Raw genomic sequence first — 16,780 nt, 5'->3', positions numbered from 1 at the left:
CTGGGTGCCCAGGGAGAGCCGGAGAGAAAGGTTTATGGGAGAGTTTTGGGAGAGTGATTTCAGGCAGCAAGGCTGAGGACAGAGAGAAGGAAGGAAAGCCAATGCCAGGATGCATTTGCATTATCTAATGGGACCTTGCTCTGGGGCCACTTAAGTCTCATGGAATCACCTGCCTGGGGCACAAACGAGGAAGGCGTGTATCCAGTGGCTCCTGTCCCCCGTTGGTCCAGGCTTAGCCCAGGGATCATAAGCTCCTCTCCGGTGCACAGCTGAGCATCTGTGAGTGCTGAGCAGCTCTCTGACGGTGCCACATCGTGTGACAAACCCCCCAAGGCCAGCATCGAGAGGCCCACACTGCAGGAAGCTGGTCAGAGCCTGTGGGGCTGACTGCACGGCAGCAGCCATTGAAACAAGAGGCCAGGCAAAGAGGAGAGAAGAATAAATGACAAGTAGGGCCGAGAGTAGGCAACACTGTCCTGGAAGTCTCAGTCATTTCTGGGTGGTATAGTAAAGACCTGCGTGGCCATTTCTGACCCAGCATACAATTTCCCATTTCCTGCTCTAGATTCTTCACTCATCATTGCACCGTGAGTGATTTTCCCCCACCTGAAACTCTGCCTGCATCCTCAGACATGCACTGACTCCCTCTGGCCTGCTGGGTCAGCACGCGTGGTGCTGACCTGAGGCGTGATCTAAGATTCCTCACTTTTTCATTTTCCCCCACAGAGGAATCAGTGTCTCTGAACACACTGTCCCACTGCACTCCTGGTCTCAGGATGACTTCTTCCTTGCTTCTGTGTGCACCACCTGCTGTCTGTCCCCTTCTGACCCAGCCTCGTTCCATGCCTGGCCTCTTCACCTTCCGTGTTCTTCTGTCCTTGTCATCCAAGTCATTCTCATTCTCTTTATCTTCTTTCCTTTGGGCTAGACTTCCCTGGTGGAAATCCTATATGCAGTGTAAATTAGATCTGAGAATTCCATGCAAATGCAATATTGATTTTTTTAAGCAAGATTATGTAAATTACCTGTAGTCTATTATTTTGCTTGCTGGAATTCCTTTAACAAAATTATGAAGTTGAATTTCTTCAATCTGAGACAGCCCAAAAAGTAAATACATAAAGATCAAATCATGAAGACTTATGAACCCAGGATTATTCTAACTACCTCTCCCTGCTCCACTCCACTAACGCTGCAGCAGGCTGCTTCCTGGCCTTTCTGATCACCTTCTTTTAGTCTCCACTGATGTTAAATGCAGTTTCCTGTCACTATTTTGTTGGTATCAGAGTTACAACTTGCATATAAAGCTAAACTCCATTTTCTCTGTGGATGCTTCACTTCTCTTTTTACCTGAAGTCAGCCCTGAGCCCAGATTGCCATCCACACCGTCACACTTATGGGTCACCTGCTGCTCACCCCCTCCTCGGAAGCCACAAGTGACATAAGCAAAGCACTGCATATCCTGCCAAAGGGACTCCAAGTGAAGCACAGCTCACACCACGTGCATTCTCTTTTTCTTGTGTCCTGCCAAGACTCACAGAGGAAATTCCATGTCTGTGTTTTGCTTTCTATGCATTCCCAGGTGATATTGTTCTTACTGTAGAGAGTCAAAACTTGAAGGGACCCTGCAGCTATTCTGTCTGCCTGTTCTATTTTAAAGATGAGGAAAGTGAGGTTAGGCAACCAGCCTAGAAGGCTAAGCAAACAGCCTTTCCCTAGATCACACAAATTAGGACTGGAGCCAAAACCTCAGGGCTCCCAAGTTGAGCTTCTCCTAGCACATTTGACTGCCTTTGCATGGGTCAGTTGTGCTGAAAAGATCTGTTCCCCTAGGCTCAGCTACGGCAGTGGCTACCTCTTTTTAATACAGTTAACGTCAAGAGCTTCCTCCCATATAGGGAAGAGTTCAATGTTTGAGTAGGCATGGATACACAAACCACCTCTGCTTTCTTGTTCTTTACTCTCACCGACTTCCAGGCACACCCAGAGGTTTTGCCCATGTGAAACGATCCAGCAGCAGTAAACGGTGAAGGCCTAGTTAAATAAGCATGGGTTAAAAGCCTGCTGCGTGCTGAGATGGGGCAGGGTGTTTCCATACAGGTGTTGCATAAGTGATTGCTGAATCTATAATTGCCCTAAGGCCGATAGGAAAATCTCCCTCTTTCAGACCTCAGCACATTGTAAAGGGTTGAAGGACACCCTAGGCCCTCCAGCAAATGCCTTCTGGAATCATCTCCACCTTCAGTTCATCCTAAAGAACAGAGAAGGAAGTACTCGGGTGCGTCTCAAAAGTTGTCCCTTTCCACTTGACAGAGACAAGGGAGGGCTCTCCAGCCTTGGAGCAGAAACCTGGTTTGCATCTTCAAGGTAGCTACTGCCCTCTAGTGTTCCATTAGGGATAAAGCAAAAAGTAGAAACTGGTAGAAACTGAACCCAACTTCACAAAGTTTTTCAATTAGTGATGTCTCAGCAGCCTTGAACACCACCAGAAAATGATATGGCACTGAGGCTGACTTTGTGTGGCTCCCAAGGTTTCTTTTCAGCCAATTCACACCGTACTTCCATTCCCGTTAAAATACTAAAGTGCTTCCATACCAGCTAGCAAGAAGACACCACCCTCCAGAACCAGGCTCCTCCTCTGGACCCTCCAGGCCTCTCCATCCAATAACTAAAGTTTTCATGCTCAGCAAGGCAGGAGCCTCCAAGACACTGATCCAGAGGTATAGCCATGGAGTAGGGTCAGCATTTGAATTGATCCAGTAATTAAATATTTTGACTATGACACTTTAATCGCCCATTAGCATTCAACTAGTATACTCATTCATCTGTCCATTCATCATTTACTGACATTTACTATGTACCAAATACTGGCTAGTCACAATGCACAGGAAAAAAATGAGGGTCTTTGTCACAGTTTTGCGTGATCCTCTCGTTTAAGATGGTATCTAATTTGGTTAATATTGGCCTAGGGGCCTGGAAACATCTGCAGCAGATAACTAATCTACACCCAGGCTTATCTGGGAGTAAGTTCAGTGGGATGGATTATTCTGTTATATATGTCAGGTGATGGGAGTGCTGGCATTGGCTCCAACTTTTAACACAGGTCAAGCATCCCAAATCTGAAAATCTGAAATCCTAAATGTTCCAAATCCAAGACTTTTTGAGCGCTGACATAATGCTAAAAGGAAATGCTCATTGGAGCATTTCAGATTTCAAAGTTTCACATTTGGGATGCTCAACCATATAAATATAATGAAAATATTCCTAAGTTCAAAAAAAATCCAAAATCCAAAACACTTCTGGCCTCAGGCAGTTCTGATAGGGATACCCAACCTGTAGCTATCTGGCCTTTGGCAAGTTACTTTACTCATGTCTCAGTTTCCCCATTTCTAAAGGGAAGAAAATAACACATCACTGGGTTATTATGAGGATAGAGGAGATAGTCTGAAAGCCTTTATCACAGTCATTGTCATATAGTAACTTTTCAGTGTTTGCTAATATCTGGATCACGAAGTATTAAAGATTAAAAATGTATCCACCATCACCAAGTCAAATGTTTCTATTATTAACACTTTAATGTACCGAAGAACAAAAAAAGCATAGGTCACTGGACCAATTCCACTTTATAGGGGCAGTCAGATGGAAAAATAGTTAAAGAGAGAGAGAAACAAAAGCATGAAAAATTTTAAGAGAATCCGAAAGCGGCTTTGGCCATTTCACACGTACAGCATCAGCTGGATGATTCGATCGTTGCATTCGCCATTCATGGAATTATTTACAGACTAATATGAGCAGCTCTAGATGGGCATGTGGTCAAGACCTGCACAGTTGCCGGGTCCCTCTAAACTGGTTACTGGGTCCCTGTGTCAATCCCCTTTAAACCCTCTTCCTGGCTCACAGCCTGTGGTTCTGTGTCCTCCTCTCAGCCATGGGACCACAGGACTAGACAGCCTGACACAGGACTGTGAAGCGTAACTGACTTTTACTCGCCTCAACTTGAAGGTGCTGTACAGAACGATGGCGGGCTTCCAGTGAGACATCTTCCTCCACCGGCTGCGTGTCAGCACACTTCATCAACAGCGGTGGTATTTCAAAGGCCTTCCACACCTACCAAGCGTTCTTTATAATTCTTAGAGCACTTCACAGGACCGCATACCTGGAGGTACCTGCACACCTGGCCAGATTGTCTTAACTCCATTCCTAAGCACCACATTCCAGGAGTGTATTGCTGTAGCAGACAGCACCACTCAACGGCTCACATCTGAAAAGCTAGACCTGTCCCATCTAGTCAAAGGATTAAGCTAGTCACTTTTGTAGTGGTTTTTGGAGAAATGATTCAAGATCACTGGCCAGATACTTGGAGAAGACCAGGAATAGTTGCCCACATCTCAGTACTTTCCCCTATCCCCCAAAATGGCATCTCTCTCGGACCACCTCCCATCAGAGAGAAAGAACCTGCTAGTCTTCCAGAATGCTCAGTGGAGCCCAAAGATTATTTGGAACTTTCCAAGTTTAGGCCACTGCTTTATAATAGAAAAGGAAAAAAAAAAAAAGATTCACAAGCACGAATCATTATGAAAAGATGGACCATCAGACTTTAAGAAGAGACCTTCTAATACCTTAATTTGTTTTATCTGCTTGACCCAACATATCAAGAACAGGGAACTAAGAGCAAAAGGTGGAGATGCTTTCTTAGTCTGTTAGGGTTGGGGACCTCCAGGATTTAGATGGACCAAAAATCTGGGACCAAATCTCATGCAGAAAAATAACCTTAAATATTCCTCCATTCCTGAAAGCTGAAATGCATGAACCAGCTATTTTAATGTTTGACCCATTTGAAATGTAGCAAAATTGACAAATATGTCGATTAACTACTTGGTAAATATTTCCAAAAGCTTTAAAAAAACACCTCTTATATTTTATCCCTAATGTAAAAATAGCATAAATCAAAACTGACTCATCCACAGTGTGTATATTAAACCAAAATTACTATGGGTTTTTTTTTTTCTATTTTTATATGTCACAAATACTTCCATGTACTTCCCCAAAATGCCATTTTACAAAGTTGGGCTACTTTCAAAACAATCTACTAAACCTACTGATAAGCATCTGTGTATTTAGGGCTACCTATAAAATACCCTTTTCCTGCCTACCTTATCCCAGCTTAACTATGTACTACCAAAATTCTGACTGCAAATCTTTAGTTTATAATAAGATTGATATTTCCACTGTAAAATATGTAGAACTTAGGTTTCTGAAAATTATTTTTCTTAAAACCGTTAGAATACCAATAAATATATCATAAGATACATTTTAAAGAAGTATAGTTTTACCATTCTCAGCACTCTGGGGAGTCGATAGAATTCGCTTTGCCATTCTTTTGGAGAAATGCTTTAATAACTAAGAGTCGTTTGTAATTTGTGGATCAATTACTTACCAGTTGTTTTTCTAACCATTTTTAAGCAATTCCTTTGTGATATAGTCCAAAATCTAATTTTCCTGGGAAGCAATTTTTATGTATTTATATTTTTAATTGACAAGTAAAAATTGTGTATATTGATGATACACATGATGTTTTGATATATGCACACATTGTGGAGTGACTAAATCAAGCTATTTAACATATGCATTACTCCACATACATTTTTTTTTCTTTGCATTTTGTGGTGATTTGGAAAGCTATTGTTATAGGCCTTCTGTTCCTACCCTGTTGAAATGATCACTAATGCCGATTTAGGGAGATCTGAGTGTCTGAGATCACATATCATATGTAAGAAGTGGAGGATAAGGCAATCCTTTTTGAGTGGCTCGCTCTCCTGAGCAACAGTAGTTGTGATTAAATAAACCCCTCCACCTAGCGCAATTTTCAAACGTGGTGACATTAACTTTGGTAGAGGACAGCTCCTAAAAGACTTTGCCTTCTAATGGAACACATATTTACGGGCTCTGAAATTTCAAAATATTCTAAGCCAGTAGGACCAAAGGTAAATGTTCAGCCAAATGTGCATTTTAAGGTGAGATGATGGTAACTCTTTGTTCTCTGGCTCATAAATTGAACCTTCTGGCGGATATAGGATGGTCCTGCTAGATATATCTCTCGCTCATTCTGTAATCAGCAATGCCTGTAACAACTTTTATATCTCCATTTAACATTTGCGGATAGCTCTAGTGTCTGTTTCGTTTCATCATTAATCTTTTCCGAAACCTCACTGCTGCCACCAAAGCCATGCATAGAAATTCCCAGCCGTGCCTCTGCAAATTAAACAAAACGTGCTCTGAGCCTGCCTTAAAATCGAAGGCATTATGTGATTTATTTTCCAAGCTGTTCCCAGGGCTGTGCCTACAGGTGAGATAGCACAACGTTTTGGAAGTGGGAACGCCACGGTAGCGATTCTGTAAATCTGTGTTACGTGAGATCTCCGTGGAGGGACTTACCCCGCTCAGTCTTTCTCATCTCTAAAGGAGAAAGCTTTTCAAGAGTCCTTTCCAAGCAAGCTCAGGATGACTGTCAGCAGGTCAGGCTCACGTCTGGCCATGTCTTTAGCACCCCTGTGTGTCGCTAGGTAGGGGAAAGCTTGTAGGATCAAAGAGTCCCAGTAGAAAGCCCAGTGAATGACAATGTACCACAAGCATGCTTGTCTACAAAAAAGCGTCGCCAGGTGGAAATGGCCAAAATGGAGCTCCCCATCCCCCAGGTGAAAGGGCTCAGCCTCTGAGGAGCCTCGGAAGTATAACTAGAGCCCCAAGACCAGACGTGGGCCCATGAGGAAGACCAAGCAGTTTCTAGGGGAGGAAATATTTTTACTGACCTTTTTGAGTTACTGTTGCACTTCCATTAGTCTCTGAACTCCAGGAAGATGGTGATCATTTTTCATGGGCTGCTAGCTTTTGCGAGTTTCTGGTTGGGCAGGTTTTAAGTTATCAGAGCAATAGAACTTCCCCTAACAAATCAAAGCACTGCCTATCGGCAGGGTGTCAGTGCTACTCCTAATAGGGCTTGAGGACTGACACTGTCTACATCACCTGAGAGTTTACTAAGCATACAAATTCTCAGACCCCACCCCAGATTTACGTAGGGACTTCTGGGGGTGGGGCCCAGCAGGGTGAGCTTGAACCCCCTTCCAGGTGACTCTGAGGCACACAGAAGTTTAAGAAGCATGGATCTACGTATCCTTCCTCCCTTAGTGCCAACACCCTCAATTTGGAGGAAGGGTGGCAAGGTTCCCTGTAAATACCCCATTTCCCCGCCTCCCCTGCCACAAAGGGAGGTCAGTGATACACACGCGGAAGTGACTGGGCGGGACTTCCAGGAGAACAGTTTCAAGGGAGGCTGGTTCAGCTGGGAGGTCACAGCTCCTTCTCCCCTTGCCCTCCCTTCTGCTTCCTGCCTGAACCATGGCTGTGAGGACTGGCACTTCAACAGCCCTCTCAGCCCATGAGGCAGCCAAATGCTCAGATCAAGCATGACTTTCTTTCTTCCAGATTCCCTTCATATGAGAAATAACCTTTAACTTAGTATAAACTTGTTATAAATTGGCTTATTTGGGTTTTCAGTTATACGCCATCCAACCTAATCCTCACTGAATCCCAAATATTGCATCACTGTTAGCTCAGTTAGCACAGACGGATCCTAGAAAAGCCAGAAGGGGAGGTAGAAACATCTTTCCCAGGGCGACCGGCCATCCTGCCCCAGTAACCAATGCCCTGCTTGTGTTCCCGGCCCAGCCCTTCGTCCATGTAAAACTTCCCATAAAATTGGCTAAGTAAAAACTGATTACATCTGTAGAAAATGAGCAACTGCATCTTTTCCCTTACCTGGTGTACAAAGATAAGAAATTGGCGTGCTCCTTTAGGAAAAGAGGAACTAGGCAGGGGTGGGAGGGAGCAACCACACTGGGAAATCCACAGCTGAAGAGTAAAGTAGTTACGAACCTTTTTACAAACAAAAGCTGCGCTGATTGTAAGGTCCCTGTGCTCTGTGTTTGCAGCCAATTTAGTATCCATCTTGCCCACTCTCTCTAAGTGGGCTGAGGCAAGAAACAGGAACTGTGACCAATTTGTTCACTACCATGTTCTCGGGCTTAGGAGAACAAATCCATAAGGATTTGTTAAATGAATGAATGGATAGATAGATGGATAACTACTAATCTTTCCATGTTGATACGGGTCCTTCCACTCATTCTAGGTAAAACCAAGTTGAGTATTCAATGAATGGCCCCAGGGGAAGGAAGCATTAGTCACATGGTCCTATTGCCCAGGGTCTGTATGGAGGGCGCTGTCATAGGGTGTCAGCAGCCCAGGGACTGGTCCAGAGCTGTAGAGCAAGCACTGCTGTGGGCCGTGTAACCCACACCCAGAACTACCTGTAACCTCAGTCACATCATCTAACCTCCCAAGGTCTCCCTAAGCAAAACATAAAAAGTTGGAGCAAGTTATGCTCCACACTTCTCCCAGCTGATTCAGTCAATGCAGGAATACAGAAGAGAGCTTAGTGCCCGAAAATAATCTCTAACCCCAGTTCTTAAAAGTTTGCTACCAGCGGATTTTCATTATTAGTTTCGACGAACTAACACAAGGCACCAAGGGACCCTAGGTCTGGGGCTATTTATCACATGACCTCAGGGTAATGTGCTACAAACGTCACAGACAGGCACACCTCTTTCACTAATTATTTTTAATAAAACATAAGATCAAAAATCAGCATCAGGAGATGACACAATACAGTTGAGACTATGAAAAGCAACTACCCCCAGACTGAGCATCGCAAAATACATCATCATGAACTGTGAACAGATTTGCTCGACAAAGGAGAGCCTCGGCCCTTTTAACCCCCCACGGCCCACACTGGGAGTTTCTCAGGGTAGAAAATGAAGTGAAAAAGAAGTGGATGACCAGGAACACTGTACATTATCCCCCAGTGACCTGCCACAGAGACTATTTTTAAAGACACATTTATCTCGGCAGGAGTGACAGCACTTAAGAAGTGGCCAGGTACTTACGCCAGACGATCCCTCTTGGGGAAAGCATGGCTGCGCCCTGTACAGAGGCCTAAGTGATGGATGAGATGGGAACTTCCCTCGGTTGGTTAGCTGGTTGGTTTAAGGAGCCATAAAGATAATGTAGAAGTGAGAGCTTGGAGACCACATGGAGTTAACCCCTAAATTGTTGCGGCCACCCCAGCACTCAAAACTTAATCAGATTTTAAATTTACAAGATCCATCTTAACTAGAAATGCAGGCTCTGGCTTGCAAATTTCTTAAGTGGTAGCTTCTCATCGAATTATATTATCCTCTTGAAGAATAATGTTATAGGAGAGGTGGTAATCCCAGATATACACAATTCTCTTTTATGAACCCAGCCACTGTATCTCATATCACAAGAATATGGAAAGTATATTACAGCTATATTACACCAGGCCTCTCACTGTCGACATAGCATTATGTTAGGTAACCCCTATAAAACACTGAGAGAGACATTAATACGCAGCAGTATATTTATATATTTTATATATATGTGTGTGTGTGTTTAGGGGAATCAGGGTGTCAAATCAGAGTTGAATGAATAGGTGGGATTCAAGAGACACAGAGGAAACATGTTAACCATTAAAACTGATCTCAAATGGAGGGTGGAGAGGTGTCATAAAATCTACCCCTGCCCACCTGTTACCTGCGAAAATTACAGAAGGATGGCCTGAAGCTATCACAGGACCTAAGCATTTCTCGAAAACTGAGAAAACACTCAATGCAGCCATTACTATTCTGTTTTAAACATTTGGAGAGCTCTTTTAGGGAAAGTGTGGCACTTTATGGCCGTTGAGAGCACTGCAAATCAACCCCAAGAACTACTTCTTGCAGACTGATGTTTACTGGGCCCGGGCGATTCGCCTCCAGTGGCAGGAGTTCATAGCTCACTGTCCCTTCCCTTGCTAGACAGTTGTGAGGGCCAACGAGTTGTTTCTCTTCCATGTAGTCAAGACTTCAGTCCATTGCTGCCGCTGGCCAGAGCAGTCCATCCTAGGCTCCCACCCCTACTCATACCCCTGTTCGTGTTCCTAACTGGATTTCAGGAAAGAGTCTCTTAGAGCACTGAAGAAAAAACATATTTGACATCCACTCTGGTCCCTAACTCCCATCCATGGCCTCTGTTTCAAAAGGAATGAACACGTGGCATAGATTTCTCGTGGTACCGGACCATTATAACGAACATGGATGGCGTTTTACCACTAAAACGAGCAGAAAGTATTTACACTTGGAAGAACTGTGGCCACACTCCCCCGTCCCTCCCTCAGTCCCCCACGTTGGTTGTTTGATTATCGCCTACAAAGAGAGCGCCAGAGGCCACTGGACACTTGTCAGTGTTGTTTCCGGGTGAGCGGCAAACTCAAATGGCAGGATTGAAGACGGTGAGCTTGAGTTTCACAAGTGATCTGGGCAAGAGAGAAAAGTAACTGCGCACTCCACCCACACGAAGAAAAGCGCCTGGATTAAATGAACTGTACAGTATGAGTTTGTTAAGTGCATCCTCCAGACAGCAAGTTAAATGGCTATAAGAAATTGTGTTTGCATTTCATTCAATCAGACCTAATTTCCTGGGACCTCAAACACCCAGTTCTCCCAAAATATGGCTAAAATGCTGGCAATATTTGCAGATACCACTCGTGGCAATTAAACCCAAGTAAAGTTATATACAAACTTAGTTTACAGAACACCTATCCCATTAAGTTGCATTGAATAGAACAAAATAGAAATAAATATCATTCTTAAATCTATCACCTAATCATCATGGAAAGCTTAGGACACTTAGGGGAACGAGAGATCTGTATAGGTATTGCTCAAATATTTGGTTTTCTATGTCAGAGTATTTTCAATGCTATTGTGCCAATTTTCAAGTGGAAAATATGATAGGTGACACTCTCAAATGCAAAAATATATGTATCCTGTACTTCAAGCCCAATGCTCACATGATGATTCTAACTTCCAGCCAAGACAATTTGTTAAGTCACTGGGCTCCAAGGAGCTTTAAGGAAGAGCTCGAGTGTTTCTCGTCCTCAAATTCCTTTTGAAATGCAAATGAGTCCTTGCACTTCACTGAGGGAAATGCGCACTCCCGCTTAGTGTGTGCACTCGTGGGAGGGTCCTCCCCCTGCCTTGGGCTGGGGAGACCGGAAGCCAAACACGCAGCTCTGTGATTCTAAGGGTGGCTTGGGGCACCCCCAAATCAGTCACCTGAGTTACAAACACATTGACAGCTGACGTGAGTCCTAAACTAAGGGTCACAAAATCAACTTCTCCTCCTGTGCTACCCAAGGTGTCCTCCGGACAGTGACAGGCAGGAAGTGTGGATGCATTTACGTGTCCTGGACAAGATTCTTTCAACCTTCCTTTCCCCATAGATTGTTCACATCAGGACTTGTTCTCGAGTCTCCGGCAGCCGAAGGGCAATCAGGCCGCCCCCAACCAGAGAAGCAGCAGCCAGAAGGATGGGCACCACTTTGGTTATCCCAACAAAAGAAGCAAAGATGGTGTTTCCCAGGATGGCTCCAAATTTACATAATCCATTGAGGATGCCAAAGGCTGTCGCCCTGTAAAAGAAGAGGAAAGTAAATAATTCTGAAATTCTGTACCTCATTAGGTGAGTGGGACTGGGTTCCTTCTTCTCCCGGTCATGGGGACATGTAAATGTTCCCCAATAGCATTCTCAATCCTCTTGCAGAAGAGATTGCTAGATGTCCTCAAATAATCTCCAAATAGAAGACTACATTTCCCAGACTCCCTTGCTGTGAGTGTGGCCACGTGACTTAGTTTTGGCCAATAGGATGTAAGTGCAAGTGGTAGATCCTGAGAAAATTCCTTAAGAGCAGTCATGCATGAGTGGGTCTCCTGCACTGTTCTCCTTCATCCTTTTTCTTATACTCTGCTTCATGGAACACAGACGGACCATGGCTGAGTCCAGGCAAAGACTAAGAATGAGACAGGAAGAACCTGCACTGCCTACTCTAGACTTTTGCAGGAGAGAAAGATGCAATGCCTACCTTTTAAGGCTGAGGTTATTTGGGGTTTCTGTCACCCATGGCAAAACCTAAGCCCTAATTATTATCCCTCAACCACACTTCCTTGAGATGCCTGTTATCAACCATTGATACCTCCATGACCCCATCTATATACAGAGGCAATATCCCCTATACTCTCTCTCCCCAGATGAAGTAAGATGTTTCTTTTTCATACCACAAGTTTATTAAGAATGTGGGTCTGATTTTGGACTTAAAATTCCTCTTACACCTTTGTCTATAATTGTGCCACATGGCAGCCTTATAAATCATTGGCCAAGTTTTTTGTTTTAGTATTTTCTTGGATATTTTCTCATGCATATTTTTCCAAATAAACTTTTTTCAAGTTCCCAGAGGAAAAAGCTCATTGAATTTTGAGTGACTTTTCTAAGTTAGAGAAAAACTAAATAAAATTTGACATTTTTGTAAAATTGAATCTTCTTACCCATAATGAGGTAATCTTGACATATATTTTGTCTGCCTTTATATCTCCTAGTAAAGCTTTATAATTTTCTTCATATAAATGTTTCACTCATTGAATTGACTCCTAATTATTTTATGATTTCTGCTGTAATTAATTTTAATTGCATTTGTAATTTTTTTGATAAATTTTAAAGCCTATACATTATGAAGTTAGTTTTATTACTGACCACCTGACCAAATTATCTATCTAGTAGTCTCTTTAGTTAATTCTTTTCCTACATGTAAAATCACATCCCATTCAAATAATAATGAATCCCCCCTTATTTTTCGTAAAACTTAGCAATCCTTTGATCCAAAGGAGTGGGGCTCCAAATATGATATGTTGTGCTTTGTCACAGTTCCCTATATCCCAGTACCTCTGGCACCAATTTTAGAAATATCATTAAGGTTTTTTGCAGAATTTCATTTACCCACCTTCCTCACCATCTCACATTCCTTTTTGACCACAGGGTCTCTTATCTACTATCCTTAAAATTCTCAATTCTCCTGCCAAGCAGAGACACAATTGCAAAGTAATGGCCTTGGCCCTAAGCCTTTAACCTAGGCCTCTTCCTGCATGGCCTGCACAAAATAAAAATAAACCCTGGGCATCCTGCTGCTCGCTCTGCAAATGCCCTGGCCCTCTGTGCCTCATCACCACCTTTTTTCCCCCTCCCTGCCCTCATGCTGTGTTATTCTAGTTCTCCCTCTTTGCTTTCTCTCCCCTCAGCAGGTCTACTCTCACCTCTCTGCTGGATTACATGACACATATGGTTTTGCCAATTTCTTTTTCACTCTTACTCTTCTGTCCTGGACACAGTTTGCTCGTGTCCTTTGCTCCTTGCCATCCGCCCGACCCTATCAAGGCCTAGTCCTCCCACGTCCAGATCTATGCAGGAGAAACTCCCATGCAGGAGAAACTCCAGCCTAGGAAACGTCCTATCCATGGGACACCAGGAAGGCCCTGATAACTGTGCATGGTGCCCAACCTAATGAGCAGGTAGACTTCCGGCCAAAGAAGTCCCAACGAGTCCTAGAGGGAAACCCAGGGAAGAACTGACCTCTGGTTGGTGGGATACAGCTCCACTGTGATCACATCCAGAGCATTCCAGGCCGCAATGCTGGTCCCACAGAACAGGCACTGCCAGCCGATCATCGCGGACTCACTGTTGCCAAAAAACAGGAAGAAGCAGCAGACCGCTGAGATCAGCATGGAGCCTCCTGCAGGAGTCCAAGGGCAGAAAGAAACATGAAGACTGTGTCTTGAACAAGGCTGTCACCCACAGTTCTTGTCCATCTCCCATCCACATGGAAATAGCACTGCTTGAACCCTCACGTGGCACCCTGGCCATGGGATTGGAGCCCTCTGCATGGGTCAGAGCACCAGAGTTAGCCTCCAGGAAGGACTTTGAAATTGCCACTCTAAGGTGCTGCCCAGCCCGGAGTGACTGGGAAAGGGGCAGATGGTGGGATTTTTTGAGAATCTATTTTGTGCCAGACATTGTCATAGTGCTTTAGATACATCAGTATCAGTTACAAAAACCCATTCTCAATACGAAATCAGCACGTCAAAGAGAAATCTACACTCTCATATTCACTGCAGCGTTATTCACAACAGCCAAGACATGGAATCAACTAGGTGTCCATCAACAGATGGATGAATGGATAAAGAAAATGTGGTATATATGCACAGTGCTTTAAAAAGCCTTTAAGAAGGAGGAAATTCTGTTATTTGTGACAGCATGGATGAAACTGAAGGACATTATGCTAAGTAAAATAAGCCAGGTACAGAAAGACAAATACTGCATGATCTCATCTCATGTGGAATCTAAAGCAATTGAACTCCTGGAAGTTCTACTGGAACTCCATGGAAGTGCATGGAAGCAGAGAGTAGAATGGCAGATCCCAGGGCCTGGGGGAGGGTGAGTGGTGGGTAAGGAAATGGGGAGATGTTGGCCAAAGGGTGCAAGGTTTCAGTAAGACAGGAGGAATGAGTTTTCTTTTTTATTTCAGCATATTATAGGGGTACAAATGTTTAGGTTACGTATATTGCCCTTGTCCCCCCTCCCCCCTTGAGTCAGAGCTTCAAGCGTGTCCATCCCCCAGACGGTACACATCTCACTCATTATGTATGTATATACCCATTCCCCCACCCCTCTCCCCCCTCCCATCTGCCTGATGCCCAATAAATGTTATTCCTATATGTCCACACTAAGGTGTTGATCAGTTAATACTAATTTGCTGGTGAGTACATATGGTGCTTATATTTCCATTCCTGGGATGCTTCACTTAGTAGAATGGGTTCCAGTTCTATCCAGGAAAATACAAGAGGTGCTATATCACCGTTGTTTCTTATAACTGAATAGTACTCCATGGTATACATATACCACATTTTATTAATCCACTCATGTATTGATGGGCACTTGGGTTGTTTCCACATCTTTGCAATTGTGAATTGTGCTGCTATAAATATTTGAGTGCAGATGTGTTTTTTATAGAATGTCTTTTGTTCTTTTGGGTAGATGCCCAGTAATGGGATTGCTGGATCAAATGGTAGATCTACTCATGTCTCTTTGAGGTATAGGAGGAATACGTTTTTGAGGTCTATTGCCCAGCACGGTGACGACGGTTAATAATAACGTACTGTATGTTTCAAAATTGCTGAGAATGTATTTTCTGACCACAAGAAGTGACAAGTATGTGTGATGACAGATATGTTAATTGGCTTGGTTAAATCATTCCACATTGTATAGATAGATCATAACATCACATTGTGCCCCATAAATATATACAATTATAACGTGTCAATTAAAAATAACAAATAAATTTAAAAAACATCCTCGTGGAGCCTACATTCCAGTGAGGACATGTCTGTAGACGGGCTGCTGAAGGAAGCCTGAGGAAGGCTGTGCCGCTACCTCCATTTACCCAAATCCCCACCCTGGAGACCTGAGCCGCCCTCTCAGCCCAGCCCCGCTCTCTGGGAAGCTAACCCATGGACTCCTTTGTTAGGTGGGAGGACAAAGGGGTTGGGGTATTTCTGCCCAACTCCTGTCCTGGTTTAGAAGGACTTTTGTGGCAGTGGCTGCATCACCCCAGGACCACAGTTCCTCCCAGGCAGCTTTTCCTCACGGTCCCAGCCCCCACTGAGATCTGTCAGTGCAATTCTCTCCCCTTGTCCCCACAGCCATAGAGGTGGCAACTGCTTCCCACTTTTGCTAGTGTCTGGGTGCCGCACCTGCCTTATGTGTTCACATAACCCTGTCCACGCCTGTAAAATTCCACCCCCCATCAATAAAGTGTCTTCACTAGAACCACCTGGGGTGAGTTCTTTTTCCCCTCCAGGACCCTGAGTATGCAGTCCCCGGGGTTAGCCTCCCAGGGCTCCGAGCAGGGTGGACCTGACCTCTGGCTTGGAGATGGGCTAAGTGGAGAACAAGCAGGACAGCCCTTAGGTGGCTGGTGATCAGAGATCTCATCCAAAGGAGCCTATGCCAAATCTTGCCCAACCCTAGTAAGTCCAGCCCAGGGGAACTTGGGATCCGAGCTCCAAGTCCAAGGTGGATTCAGGTCGTGACAGAACACGTTGCAGACCAGGAAAATAGCTGGAGATGGGGTGGGAATAGGGTTATCAGAAGGTGGTAAGAAAGCAGGTCCCAGGCAACCAGCAGGGAAATGGGGTGTGAGGCCCTCACCCAGCATCAGGACCCTGCAGGAGGGAGGTGTTCTGGTTGGGAGAAACAAGAAGGCTGGCCTGGCCTCAATGAGAAAGGCCTCCCCAGGAGGGGGCCTTGGCTGGACGCTCACCCTCAGACCAGCGCCAGACCTCGGTGATGAGCTGGGGAAGGATAACTGTCCACCTGGATTCTGGTGACCCTGGGAAGGCAGGGCTGTAAGCAGGTGCCTGGTAACCGCTTTGCAAACAGCTAAGTGACAACTAGAAAGGGCGGAAACTGGCATCTGTGGGGTGACCTGGGAACAATGTCCTGTCCATGCCTGCATGCCCCGTTCTCATTTCCATGCGGGCCCACCCGCCTCTGTAGACCCTGACTTCCCCAGGACTCCTCAGCTACTTCAGGACCTACCCATAGAACCCACTGGTAGACTCTGGGACCCACAAGGCTGGTGACAAAATGAAAGACATGGCACACAACTGTTCTCACACCCCATATATACCCCTTATCTCACTGGTGCAAAGAGTTTTTATTTTAACACCTAAGAAATGGAAATTCAGAGAAGCAAAAGGAATTTGTGCAAACTCATAGAGCTAATCTT

General features: G+C 44.6%; 1 protein-coding gene across 8 annotated transcripts in view; it reads right to left on the bottom strand.

The window, feature by feature from the left end:
- Positions 1–8,654: 8,654 nt before the first annotated feature.
- Positions 8,655–16,780, bottom strand: part of SV2B (synaptic vesicle glycoprotein 2B) — a 158,273-nt gene continuing 150,147 nt past the window's right edge. For all 8 annotated transcript variants that reach the window (XM_076004784.1, XM_020289073.2, XM_020289072.2 and 5 more), the window contains exons 12-13: positions 13,567–13,726; positions 8,655–11,578 (exon numbers count right to left, since the gene is read on the bottom strand). In XM_076004784.1, the coding sequence (XP_075860899.1) occupies positions 11,395–11,578; positions 13,567–13,726 (344 nt within the window). In that variant the 3' untranslated portion in view covers positions 8,655–11,394. The remainder of the gene's footprint in view (positions 11,579–13,566; positions 13,727–16,780) is intronic.

Source organism: Microcebus murinus, chromosome 7 (genome assembly GCF_040939455.1).
Source record: "Microcebus murinus isolate Inina chromosome 7, M.murinus_Inina_mat1.0, whole genome shotgun sequence".
In the NCBI taxonomy this organism is placed as follows: Eukaryota; Metazoa; Chordata; class Mammalia; order Primates; family Cheirogaleidae; genus Microcebus; species Microcebus murinus.
The sequence above is the reverse complement of the archived record's forward strand: the minus strand, read 5'-3'. Positions and strand labels throughout refer to the sequence as shown.